Source organism: Danio aesculapii, chromosome 3 (genome assembly GCF_903798145.1).
Source record: "Danio aesculapii chromosome 3, fDanAes4.1, whole genome shotgun sequence".
NCBI classification, from domain to species: domain Eukaryota; kingdom Metazoa; phylum Chordata; class Actinopteri; order Cypriniformes; family Danionidae; genus Danio; species Danio aesculapii.
Window position 1 is genome coordinate 39,997,744 of NC_079437.1, and position 14,751 is coordinate 40,012,494.

General features: G+C 35.1%; 1 protein-coding gene across 3 annotated transcripts in view; it reads left to right on the forward strand.

Moving 5' to 3' along the window:
- Positions 1 to 202: 202 nt before the first annotated feature.
- smurf1 (SMAD specific E3 ubiquitin protein ligase 1) overlaps positions 203 to 14,751 on the forward strand; it is a 65,438-nt gene continuing 50,889 nt past the window's right edge. For all 3 annotated transcript variants that reach the window (XM_056453968.1, XM_056453969.1, XM_056453970.1), the window contains exon 1: positions 203 to 458. In XM_056453968.1, coding sequence (XP_056309943.1) covers positions 404 to 458 — 55 coding nt within the window. In that variant the 5' untranslated portion in view covers positions 203 to 403. The remainder of the gene's footprint in view (positions 459 to 14,751) is intronic.

Consider the following 14,751-nt stretch of genomic DNA (forward strand, 5'->3'; position numbering starts at 1 on the left):
CGTGCCTGGAAAAACACGCAAAGTACGATATTTCATAGTGTAATTCGTAAGCAGGACACACATGACTAATATCCTTTGTTTTTTTTACATCACACAACACAAACGGGCTGCCAGCCAGCGCCAGGAAGCAGGAGCGCGCGCGCGCCCAGCCGCGGGTACGTGCACGTACAGCTGTACTAACGTGATGTCAGAACGCCGTTGAGCTCAAAAATGTTAGCCTGTGTTGTTAAGTCTGAAAGCTACAGGGGATTTGCCAGACGGAAATAATACCGTTTTATCGCCGAGAAACACATGCACAGGCCACACGATCGCGTCGCGTGTTTTTATACGTTTTTTTATCCGCGTGAAGCGAGCGTCTTGGGTTTATCCTGAGAGAAAGTTCGTTGGTTATTTTGTGGGAGTGATGTCGAATCCTGGGACTCGAAGGAACGGGTCAAGCATCAAAATCCGACTGACAGGTAAAACATCATCTAATACGCTCATTTATCGCTTTAATTTACTAATTTGTTGTTGATTATCATTTTATACGTTTGGTTGGCTTATTGTAGCTGTGTCGGTCGCAAATGTGTGTGTAAAACGCTAAGCGAGGATCCTGCTAGCTTCTGCTGGGGCGAGTTGCAGCAGCCCTGGCTCTTCATGCTAAACGCATGCTAACACGATAAGCATCCTTTTTTATTTCATAAACAGCACTATAATCAGTGGACTTGCTTTATTTGCACTTGTGTGAACGTTATCAGCCGATAGTAGCTCCCCGTGCACGGTTTGTTAGGTTGGATTAGTCATAAATCAGCTGAGTATTAACCGGATGAAGCAGAGGCAGCTGTTTTCTCGGTTTCCCCTCATCTGGACGCCAGTGTCTTCGTTGTAAATTAAGATTTTAATACGTGACAGGCTGTTCATTAATGTTTTGCTTATTGTGCTTGCTCTCGGAAGTAAGCTAACTACGGGGTTGATCTTTATATGATAGTGTACCGTTTCACAATCCACAGATGGGTTTTTTGGGGGAGGATTTTTCCCTTAACGTTACTCTTTTGAAACCGCTCTTTGCTTGGAAATGAACAGGATATGATAGATGCATACTGATCTCATTGATATCATCACAGACATAGTGACAGTGCCCTGGAGGAGTGCTTTTACAGTTGTCTTTTTATTTTTTTGAAACCAGATCTGATGTTGACTTATCAGTGCCCTTTAAAGCGTTTGTGGAATAGGGAAAACTAGCAAACGCAAAATGACAAGGTTATGTGGTTTGTATGTTATTATAGACTTAGTAGAGACAAGGTTGAAAGTTTTTTTTCTTTATTCTAGTTTGTTAGACTTAAAAAATTAAGTTTCATTTGTTAAAGTTAATGCTGCACATTTACATTGAGCAATGTGTTTGTTACAGTGGTTTGTTGATTTTGATTGTAATGTAATGATGAGCACCTTTTGTGAAGCTTTTATTATTATTATTATCATCACAATGATCATTGTGGAAAGCGCTAGATAGAAGTAAACTTGAATTGACTTGAACAGTATCATTTGTTTACAGGGCACAACGGTTCATTGTCAATGTTAGCTCAGAGACAACTTTAAAATATACAACTTTGAGTAGTTTGGTAAATGCTGAAATGAATGTTATTGCTCTGCTGTGGTTCAGTCATTTTCATGTTTTTCTTCATAATGGTATGAAACTAAACGTTTTGGCACATTACTATTAACACAAACACACACCAAAACAAACAAGTTAAAATGGGATTAATTTCATCTGACAGAAATGTTTGGTACTGTATGTACATATTAAATCAAATTTATATAGTAGCTATATTTTTAAATCACTTTTTAAGAGTAAAACATGTTTTTGTAAAAAAAAAAAAAACATGTCAAATTTGAAAATTTTGGAATTTTTCATAGTTGCACTGAGTGATATGACTAAAATTTTATTTTGTGTAATGACAGTTTATTTAATCTTAAACGGTGTTAAATCTTTCATGATCTAGTTTTATCATGAGAGTAGTTATTCCAGAGAGTTTACAAAAGGTCTTTGTGTAATAAATAAGCTTGAATATTTAAGAAACGAAGATGACTTGATCTTATTTTTGTATTTCATTTTAATTTAATAAATATAGTAAACAAAATATGACTTTAGATGAACGAATTCCACTCTGTCACATTTCACAGTTTTATGTGGACAGACCTTATTATTAAAACATTTCACGTAACATCTTCGTACAGATATAAAATATATTCCATGGAGAAAAAAAATTAAATATGAAAAAAAGGGTTGCCCCTTTAACTGCCTGCTTTACCAAACGGTTGACCATGTTTTGACTGTTTTAAGTGATTTAAACTGTTATAGTCATTTAAAGAATGACTGTTTTAAATAATGGCTTGCACACACAGCATTGTTGGTTTACAAAAAACAACAACAAAACCAACAAACATAATCCTGTTGCACTACTACACTTGATTTTGGTTACATTGTAAAAAAACAAAACAAGAAAACGTGTTAAATGAGAATCTGAAATATTTTATGGCATACTTCAAAAATTAAAGAAGATTTAATATTTTTACAAAAATAAATTGGTCTTACGCTTTATTTTCAGATTTTTCTTAGTACATGTATTAATTCCGGTACTTTTACCATAAACCGACATATCAACCTCTACCAAATGGTTGATATTTTAGAAATTATGGGAGGTTGAAAAAATTGAGCATTGAGTGTGTTAACTAGCGACATTAGGAGTTAAGAAATGCAATCCAAAAATGTTTTTCTTGTTGGGGTAATTAAAGGCTTAAAGAAATATCAAACTGTTTTCCCCTTCAAAAATACTAAATATAAACAATTAAAGAGTTCAGATGCAAAAACCTCTAGACGCTGTCTGAAATGTTCATCAAAAAATTTCTTATTTTTCTCAACCCCCTTTGTTTATCTTGAATAATTTCACTTTATTTAAAGAGCATAATAAGGACTTCTTATCGATATGAAAGTGTATATTACTGAACCTACACACAGAAGTCTAAATAAATGCTCAGTTTTGAAGAAATTTTCAGATGGCATTTGGAGATTTTTGCATCTGAACTCTTCGATTACAATTTGTGTATAAATACTGAAACTAAGTGATCACTTCTTGTTGAAAACATAAAGCAATATGCAACACTGCCAGTCTCCCATAAACTGTCTTTCTCTGCCTCATGTATAATGCTTGTGAGTATACGCAAGAAAAAAAAAAATTACAGTACACATTTATGCAATAGAAATTATTTATACTATCGTATAGGGCTGGGTCAATAGACAATATTATATCGAATCGCAATAAAATTTGTCAAAAACAATGATAAGCTCTGGACTTTTTTAAATCTATATTGATATAAGAGCCCATCACACAGCAGAAAAAGTGCAACAATGGGAATCTAAAAGTGCGTTGATTATTAGAGATGAATTTTCAGCCACCAAAAATGGATCGGCTGAAAATATGTTATGCCATTTAATGAATCCTGTAGTTTTTGTACTCTTTTAAATCTGAAAGCAATAACAACTTGTATCAAAATATATATCATTATCATTTTTCATAGCAGTAATTGTAAAAATCTATACTTTTTTCTGCTAAAAGTGACCAAACTCCACAGTTGGAAAGTTGGAAATGTAATTTTCAGGTCTAAGGAAGCCTAGGAAGTGGTCACAAATAGAGTCTAAAAATTTAAAAATATAATCTAGCACCATAAAATCCCCTAATACAACTTACTAAATAAATAAAAAAATACAATTCAACTAAAATATGATGCAGTCATTTATATAATTAAAATAAATGGACATTTGAATTAGCTAAGATTACCAAACTGCGTTTTTCATAGTTAATGTGAAGTGGATTTTATGTCATTAATGGCCATTGATTTATTATAACGTGAGTTAGTTTGCTTTTTTATGTAGATGTAATTTATTACATATTCCATGTTCCCTCTTTTTTTTTTTTCCTGAAAGAACTATTTTAACATCCAACATTTTACTCTGAATGCTTTGATGGAAGCGATTACGACACCATATAAAGACATTTTGTTCCCACACAAACAAGAGAGCTCTGAATGAGCCGGGCTTTACTTTACACAGATGTGTTTGTGTCTCGCAACATCTCCTCTGTGGCCACTTGAGAGTTTGTTTGTGGAAGAGATGTCCACAGCAGAGGTGGAGAGCTGTCGGCCTGCAGACAAACCCAGCGCCTCCAGCTGTGCTGCTCTCCCCCCCCTGGGCCCATGAAAGGAATTCTAATTGGTCAAGGAATGTCTGTCTCATGAAACAATGAGTGTTGAATCTCCTCAATGGCAGCTTCACTGTTTAGACTCACAGGGCGTTTAAGTCCAGAGGATTTAGGTTACGAAAGCTTGCAAGATTTTTATCTGTATGATAGTGATCAGTAGATGCAGAAGTGCTCCCTTTAGGCATTTGGACTCTTTCTCAGAGTGGGTAAATTTGGAAGTTTTTTTGGTAAGCACTGCATCTAATTCTTGTTCTAAACAGTAGTTGGGTAAAGATATTGATAAGTTTGATAATCATTATGTAATAGAAATGGTTCTGCAGACTTTAATGATCAAATATTAAAGATACAATTCATGTGTTCGCACTCATGTTGTGAAATATAAAAGAATTGTCAGTATAAAGAGAATTGTCGATGGGCGCTAGTGTTGTGGTTACCAAATTTCTTCAAAATAACTTCTTTGACTTTCTAGAGATCCACAAGCATGAAATGTCATTAAATTGGTCACTATTACTCTTCTTTTGGATAGACTGTCCTTTTAAAGTGCCCCTGTTCTGTTATTTTTAGGTGTCTCATATAGATTTATGGGTATCCAAAGTAAGCATAAATGGATAAAAAATGTGCTAGAATAACTGATTTGTCTCAAGTAAAAATGATAAGTAAAAATGTCAGCATGATGTCAACAAATCAGACAAACTGAAGTCTTTGAGAGATGGTCAAAGGAGACATTGTCCATGCAGCCTATGAAGACCCTACACTGTAAAAATGCTGGGTTCCTCACAACGGATTTGTGTTGGGACAACATGAAGGGATTATGTTACTTTTTTAATTTTAACACTTTTAAGTGGGTTAAATTAGGCCTGGGCCGATAAACGATATTATATTGAATCACAATAAACTTTGTCAATAACAATGATAAGCTCTGGACTTTATGTTGATCTAAGAGCCAATCACACAGCAGAAATATACTACATTCCATGGCGGGGCGCTACGCCGAAATTTATCCCGCCACGACCACATTACAGCGTTTCATTCAAAACATTCAGTCGTGTTTTTTTTTTTAATAGCGGGTTATAATCGGACCAAACGTATTAAAAGGTTAGTGAATTATGCGTCATTTGTTTACGTGCTAACTGACAGATCCGTGATGTGTGAGGCCAGCAAACACGACGTTTAGCCGTTTCACTTTACGTCAGGACGCATTAATACTGCTCTAGGTCTATTGGAGATATTCATAAATAATCCTAGCAAATCTAATAAATGTTGAAGACATACTCAATACGTAAACGCACTAAATCGCACTTTTGCAGCGTTTATTTGAGAGCGCACAAGAAGATCTGCGCTTGAGCAGCGTATATTTGAGGGCGTGCAAGAAGTTTTGTGCATGAACAGAGGAAATCGGCGCACAAGCAAAGAGATTCGGATTGTCGTTGGCTATTACATAAATGCGATCTCAACTTGTAACACTGCGCTCATGACATTTGTCATTAAAATAACGGCACAGTTGGTAGATCTGTGTAAAAAAGGTCTGCCGCCACAGCTGGAAAATATCCTAGTGGAAACACTGCAATGGGAATCGAAATTGTGTTAATTTTACAGATGTATGGAATTTTTGGAAAATGTATCGCTCTTAAATATGTTATGCCATTTAATGGACCCTCTATTTTTTGTGGCATTAGTCATTGTTGGGATACTCTTTTTAGTCTGGAAGCGTTAACAACTTATATCGAAATCTATATCGTTATTGTTCAATATGCAAAGTATTTATCAAGAATGCATTTCTGCTATGTTGCCCAGCCCTAGATTAAACGTAAAACAATTAAGTTGTCGCAAAAAACCCTCAATAATTGTTTCAGCTCATTCCAAATAAGTAGTTTGAACAAACCACAAATGAGTGGTGACATTATGTGAATTGGTTTCTGAATAAAACTGGATTTACTATTGACCTGATTTGGTACTTCAGCTTCTGCCCTTTCTTTTAAAAGACAATAACTTTATTCATCTTGAACACTGATATTTAAAACCGTGCGGTTCTGTTATATTCACACAAAAAAGCTACCTCTAATGCTGCATGAAGGGTAATATTTGAAAAAGCACAATGTATGTACTGTAATGTTTGTTTTGGTACTTTTTAAAACAATTATTCAATCATTTGTTGATTCTTCTTCGGCTTAGTCCCTTATTTATCAGGGCGTCACCACAGTGGAATGAATCACCAAATATTCTGGCAAATGTTTTACACAGTTGATGCCCTTCCAGTCACAACCTAGTACTGGGAGATTAAAACAACTATTTGGAAACCTTTAGATTCTGTTTGTAGTGTGATTTTTACTTTTGACTTTTCACAACCTTCTTTTACTGGGTGAATCAAGCATTTGACCCTAACTTCATTTGATGTTGGAATACTACAAACAAACACAACTCAGTTTAAACTTGCTAATGACATACCTCAGTGTAGCTACTGATTGATTGAGGACAACATAACTTTGACGGTTGTTGGCTCATTATTTTATTAGTTAGTGGTACATGAATCTGATTATTTCAGTATCGACCAATAAACTGGTTCTTGTAGCCAACTACAAACCGTGATCTTTTGGTAATAAAATTAAAAATAAATGTTTTTAGTCAGCATGCTTCATTTGCAAACTGATTCCTAGTAGTTTCTCTGTGTTGTATAGTTTTACGCCATCTGACAAGTGTTAACAATCAACACCTTCACACTATAGTGTCTAGAAGGCTTTAAAGGCAGTATGCTTTTTTGTGACCTTATCAACGAGGGGTCGTAGACAAATTCTCCATTGTGCCTGAGGATGACAATGCAGTGACCAGATCAAGTCATTGGTTTCACAACAGATTGAAGATTAAATCATCGTATCTTTCTGCCGTTTTGGCTGTAAATTGACAGATAGCATTGTTTGATAGCCTAAATCATGTTTTATTTATTTGTTTTTGTTGTAATTTGTTCAGATTTTGATATTGAAGAGCATTGTCTACATCTATTAATGGTTTCCCCTTCTTTGTTTCTTCCGCTTCCATCACTGTTTTAGTATCATGTTCATCTTTCTTTGGTCTTATGTTTCAAATAACAGGAAGTGAGATGTTGCTATGGCAATTGATCTTTTACATGGTAATACAGATTATTTTTAAGTGTTCTATCACTTATAATCTGAACTAAATGTAACGATTGCTTATTTCTGGTTTAATCCACACTAATATTTAATCTTTAAAGTATTTTTAGCGATGAACCTTTTGGTGTAAATGTTTGTAGTCTGAATATCTGGTTTGTAGAGTTGAGTTGAATGACATTCTTAGCCTCATTATACCCCTCGGCGGGTAAAAAGAAGGGCATAATTCTGTAAATATTTGTCATCATTGAAGCATGCACCTCTAGCTATTGTTTTTATTTTTAGCGTGCTCTAAAGTTATTGCCCTCATGGTTACAGAGTAATCAGGGAAGAAATCCAAGTTTCTTATTTTTTTCTCATTGTTGTTTCCTCATTGGAAAGGTCTTTGCTGATAATGCCCTGAGAAAGCACTTGACTTCACTGCGATTCACCCTGAAGGCATTGTGGATTAGTTGGGTTGTTTGGCTTTTATTGTTGTGTTAATGAATACAGCAGTCTGGATGCAACTGTATAAGAATGCGCAACATTACCAAGTCCCGGATTTGTATTCTGCCTCTATTATAATTGCGTTTTCAACCATTGCTGTTACTTTTTAAACTCACACACAGGGGTAGTAAACTAAGGTCGTGAACATTGAGGCTTCAAAACACATTTGCTTCTTACTGCAAAACAGCTGTGTTTAACTTCTTGTGCTAGTGAGACTTGTATACTTTCCAAACCTGTAAAGATACTTGGTGATTTGGCAAAGCTGTTCCTAAAAGTCACTACAGACTAAAATACGTGTCGGTTGTAGCTAGGGCTGTAGAATATAGTGTTTTAGCATTAATATTCAATGTGTTCATCTTCAATAGTCACATCTGCAGTGTTGAGTTGTGATTATAATGACCAGGAACTACGTTTCAGAACATGATTTGTGGAGACATTGCAAATTTGAACCCTAATGTGTGAAAGATTTTCATTTGGATGTGTTTTAGGGAACTGTGGCTAAGGCCCCATTTACACTAATATGTTTTAGTTTAAAAACGCAAATGTTTTGCTACGGTTATGCCATCCGTCCACACTACGCCAGAGTTTTTGAGCGCTGAAAACTGAGCTTTTTGAAAACGCAGAAGAGGCCGTTTTCATTTTAAAACGCTGCTGCTCCATGTTGGAGGGGGAAAACTGAGACATTTGAAAACGGAGGCTGATTGGGGCTTTTTCCTCAATGTTAAGTAGCCTACACACAGTTGCACACTTGCATCCTCTTCTAGTAAGTTCAGACTTCGCAAGTTGCTATGGAAAACAAACTCCCGAGGACACGTCAGGTAAATCTTCAAAGGCAACAGTGTACTTAACCTCATTCACATCACCCTGGCTACGTTGCTTCACTTTTTTTACAATAACATGAAAACATGATATGAGGAACTGCCTATTTTCATTTTGATATATGCAACTTAACAGACACTAAAAATGTTGAGGCGTTGTGTAGCTGCATATTTATATGACCGTCATCTTCACTGCATGCATATTTATAACAAAACGAAGCCTATAACATGACTGCCTCCTTTCATTTTCATTGAAAATATAAAACATACACCGTCTCTTTTACTGAATATCAGTTTTAATAATCAATAATGGCCATTATAACAGTATTATGTACAATAGTTTTATACAAAATAGGAAATAAAGGCAAGCAATCAGTCAAATGTGCAGAATCAGTGAACGCTATTACATAAATTAATATATTAACTTATCTTTGCGCTCAGCCAAAACATGTTACCTGAGAATAAGTAATAGATTCAAAAGACCAAAGTCTGGGTATATGTCGTTAGTAGGCTTGGGACGATAACCGTCAAGGTATACCGCGGTTTGGAAAAGTCAAGGTTTTAAAACAGTCAACATTTTCTGTAATACCATTCCTAAGGTATGTGTAAGATTTTTTTTATTGACTTTTTTTATAGATTTTTAGGAAAACAGTATCTCCAGCAGAAAATATATCCGAAGATGACATTTTAAATTGTAATGAAATCTGTGTTTTGGAAACAAATCAAGACCGCAGAAGTCAGTGATTCATTTGAATTATATAGCCTGATGTGTTTACTGCTCCAAAATATTGTGGAGGGTCCTTTTCTGCTGGAGATACTGTTGCCCTAAAAAAACGAAATAAACTAGTCACAAAAAACTGTACATATACATACGCAAGAAGAGTATAACAGAAAATTCTAATGGTTTTAAAACCTTAACTTTTCCAAACCGCAGTAAACCTTGCAATAGTTCGTCATCCCATGCCTATAGTGTACTTTTAGTGTACTTCTGACAACACAAAGTTGATGTTCTGACAGTAAAAGAGTGTTTTAAATAGATTAATTGAACACTTTACCTCAATTTTGATTTGTTTACTCATTATCCCCTTATAAGTTCATAGTTATCATTTGTACCGTAAATATACTTAACTATCAAATGTGTACATCTTTTTCAAATGAAAGTGTGCTTTCCCTTTCTATCATTTGTGATAATAAAATAATTGAAGGAAGCAAACCATTTATGGTTATCTGAGGAATACTTCATTTCAAGCAATGTTTGTTTTATTTGAGTTTGAAGACATCTTGTGAAAAAGGTCACATCTTTTAATAATGATAAAAAATAAGATTATTTTCATGTCAAAAGTAAAAAAATAACCAATTAAAATGACATTTTAGATAAGTCCAGGAAAAAATGAGTGATGCTTGACACATTTATAGTTCATTTAAAAAAATGATCTGTATGTATAGTCTGTGATATAAATGACATATTCCGTGTTTGCTCAAATTGATTTGCTGAAGTGAAAATGTGGATGGAATACAAGCGCTGACCCTTTAAATTGCCGCCGTTCATTGTAGGGTGCCATGAATGAGCGAAGGCGTGAGTTTTTTTTAAAAGTGTCCCCATGTGTGGTAGTATATTATTTAAAGATTAGCTTTTAAACTAAATAACAAACATGGGGTAATTGCGTCGGTTACTTTTGCCCATCCCTACGTTTAAATGAACAAATAACTGTTTGCAATCTAAAACTTTCACTCAAAAGCTAAAATCTATTGCTGTTATTGATTAGAATTGATAAAATGCTATCATACTCACCCAGCTCTGTCTATGTATTTGTTATTTGTATCCTTGTTCTTATTTTCAACAACAAAGTTAATTAATTAATTTATTAAATGAATTAGTGGAAGATATGCACATGATGCTTTGAGAATCATTTTATAAATCATCATCATCACTCTTTAATTGTCATTGAATCATGGGACAAGAATATTGACCTTTATAATTTATTGTTAGCAAAATGCAGCATAACGTCATGACTTGGCATCTCATGTTTACTTTAGAAAACTCCTAATAAAAGGAGTCTTTGTAGAAGAGCCCTATGCTAACTGACTCATTGAATTATTTATTTCTTATATATTTATTTTTCCAGCAATTCCTAGACCAAATTCGTAAACATGATGTTCTAACGATGCTTCTTGGAAGGTCACTAATGTCTGTTCTTCTCTTAACTCAATGTAAACATGTGGCACAAAAATGGTATCTGTGCATTTAGCCCTGCAGTGTAAATACAGCCATGTTGGCTTGACCAGAATCTATTAATGATTTATGAAACAACCCATGTCCCCTTGCAAACTTGACTTCTCCATGTGCCATCCTCCATGTTTGCTTGTCCAAAACATCTTTTTTTTAAAAATAAAGCCTGGATTATGCTTTGCGTACAAGCTGTAGAATGGCATAGTCAGCTACTATGCCAGGCATTAGGCACGAGCAGCATGAAAAGAGGCTTATGGCCCCTGTGACTGAGAGCCTTTGCTGGATCCAGAGGGCCGAACACTGGGGAATCCTTCTTATTCATTAAGAAGCACGAGCAACGTTGCTCTGCTCTTGTTTTTTGGATCACGTGCTGCCAGCTCGCCTGTTTTCTCTCCTCTCCCCTGTTCTTATCTTTGCGTCTCCCCCGTCCTCCCGCATGCGAGTGTTTCATGTTCATGGTTGTCTAGGTATGTGGAGTATGTGGCTGCTCAGACATTCCTGAGCGTGATTTTGATGGGAAGTCCGGGTGATTTCAGGGTTTGTTTATTGCTGGATGCTGTTTATTCGGATGGTCTGCCGCAAAGTAAACTGACACTATTGATCAGAGCCTGGCCGTCACCCGTCCTGTGCAAATAAATGCTTCTACGGAGCTCACCGGGAAAGCAACGGATCCTTGTTCTACAGAGGAAGTGTGCTCGAATTTGTGTGTTTGTTTGCTTTTAGAGGTTAGCTGACAGGATTCCACTCTTGTGAGGTAAACTTGTCGCAGAAGAAATAGGCGAAGACATGATTTAATGTTTTTATTCTTGTTAGCCATGTGCAGATCTAGTTCACTAAATGGTATAGATCAGGGGGGCCCAAACGTTTTCGTATGAAGGGCCAAATCCAAATATCATTGAGAGCTGTGGGCCCAATGTAAATATACCAAACTATATTACATGTTACTATGAGTAATTTTCACAATTGTTTTCCTAATATTTCAACATAAATAGAAAACATAACTTTGAATCATGTTAAGTAATGCAGTATAAGTTTTTTAAGTGATAACTTATTGCAATAAAAACATAAACAATCACATTTATAACACTGGAGTTCAATGCTGAATGCACTGGTCAGGCTGAATCTGCCTTTGGCTTGATTTGCTCACCAAAGTCTCTGCATTGTCGGATGACACTATTTACATTTAAACAAAATCAAGTTACACCATTTAATTGAAACATTTAATTTCAGTGAGCTTTTAACAATAAAACAACAAACAAACGAAGGGTTACATTAAATTTGAATTGACAATCTCGAAACCATTACCATAATTCTTCCTCTCTTCTTAGATGGAATGGCGGCCCAAATCAACGGTTATCATGGGCCAACTTTTGCCTGCGAGCCCTAGTTTGGGCATCTTTGGTATAGATCCTACAAGGCTGGCACGATTTGCTGGCACTTCGGTAGCACCGCGATACTATGGCTCCAAATTACTGGCGGTGCGACTGTAGTTTGTAAACGGTAGTATCGTCATTAACGGTTCTACGATATGTTGCATCTGGAAAAGTCACTAAACATTCGTGCCAGAAAATAATCAATAGACCACTTTTTTTTAAATTGCATATACACAGTATATGCAAAAAAAGCAGATAAAGTCTTAAATTTTAGGGGAATTCTGAATTAAATTGAAGTATTATGACATATAGTATTTCTGAAAATTTGCTTTATTTCATAGATTTGAGTTATGAATTAATACAGTATCGCGATACTACTTGGTATAGTATTGTGGCCTGAATTCATGGTATGGTAATTGATGCCAACCCTAGATCCTACTAGCCGACACTGAAAACAGTAGTCCCATAACAGTAGTTGAATACAATTACTCAAATGATCATAATTTTAGCATTACATTTAAAACAAGTTCAAATAAAACACTTAGAACAAATTTGTTGTTTCTAAAAGACTATACCTATATCAGCGTGCCAGCAAGGTGTGTGAATAAAGAAAGAAGGAAATGAATCTCGGACTGAGCTCTGCAACGATGTGGTGCCTTGGGTTCAGACTAGTGTTGTCACGATGCTGGACTTTCAGTATCAATTGGTACTGGTATTTTAAAAACATTAATTTCCCACTTAAATGTTAGCGGGATATGGACATTTTTAAAATTTCTGTACTGAAATTTCAGTACAGTGACAACACTTCAGACTCAGCATGTGTTACCTCAGCAGGTCGACTGTGGTTCCTTGCTCATTTTGTTACGGTGTACAGGTGCTTTCTCTGTTGGCTTGCTTGTCTGCAAATTGATGTTCCTGTCGACTGAGTGTACTTAAATTGCTTTAATCGCTTCAGGTTCTGTCTTTTACCAGACCTTGTTGGCTAACATTATATGAAGATGAGGAATTCTGTCATGTTTTAATACATTTTTGTATTGTTATTGTAAACTGCTGTCAAATTAGTAATCGTGTATAATTATTGTAAAACCATTTAAATTAAAACCATTCTGGTAGTCCTTGAATATCAGCAATCTGAATAATTAATAATGTTTAGAACATGCTTTTTTCAGCAACATTACTTCTGTCTTCGGTGTCTTGTGATCTTTCGGAAATCATTCTTATAATATTTATATTATCAAAAGAAAATCCTCTTTTTATTCTCTTATACTTTTGAATGCATCTCCATATAAAAGTACTTTTGAAAGTACAAATTTAAGTTAAATACTTTATGACTTTCTAGCCAATTTTTGAATTGTAGCGTTACACCTAAAACCTGCTTGATGTATTTAACGTATTTAACCATGTGCCTGTATGAGCATGACAAGTTTAACACATATCAGTGTTAAAGCAAAGTTTAAGTGCTGCTTCATGGACATTTTATCCTCATCACGTTCCTTAAACACATTGTTTTGTGTTGAACCCTTGCTTGTTTTTATTTTGCCCAAAAGTACTGTATTGCGTCAGTTCTGAACTCAATGTTTCACGTAATTGTTTTTTTTTTTTGTGCACTTGAACTCAAAACGTTTGTGTCAGGATAGAATCGCCCTTTATGAAAGACGCTGCACCTTGACCTAAAGAGTCATACATAAAAAAAAGATTATGATTACGAGAATTACTGTATTACAGTCACTCAGTACCAACCAAAACCATTTAACCTCTATTATGCCTCATCTTTATTACTGGGTTAATTTTTAACTAAAGCAGTCTTGGAAATGTTTCAAAACCACATCTACAGTGGGTCATCTAATTGACCAATCGGTTTTTGGTCATGAGCAAAGCTCAAAACGTTTCTTTAATTCTAGACAGCTTCACAAAAAACTATTTTCAACTTGACAAGTTAATTTCATTTTTAAAGAGGACGATTTAAGGGTGTGAGATTGCAAGGAAAAAAGATAAACAGAAAATATTTTGATGAGTAGGTGTTTGTGATGGTGCCTTAACTGGTTTTGGCCTGTCGTGAGCTGTTAAATTCTAGGTTTTTTTTAAGTTGTTCATATTTCGTGTGGTGGTTAGTTCTCAGCAGTGTTGGAAATTAACCTTTTTATTACGTGTCAATGTTTTCCATGTTGAATTGATTTTTAGGATACTCATTTTAATTAGAATGAAGACATTTATAGGATGTTATAAATTGAATAATTACAATGCATATAGCCAATGTTATTGTTAAAACTAAATATTGTATTCCTGTCACAGTGAGGATCTGGTCAAATATAAGTACATAAACTTGTAAGTATTACCATGAAGGGGTGTTTGAATTGCATTTATCAATATATTGGTGTTGAAATGACTTAAGTGGTCAGGAAACACACTTTTCTTTTGCATTTTTGAATTTAAAAGTAGTGTAATCGGTGTCCAAGTACTCTAATGGGTGTAGAGAGGCAAATCCTT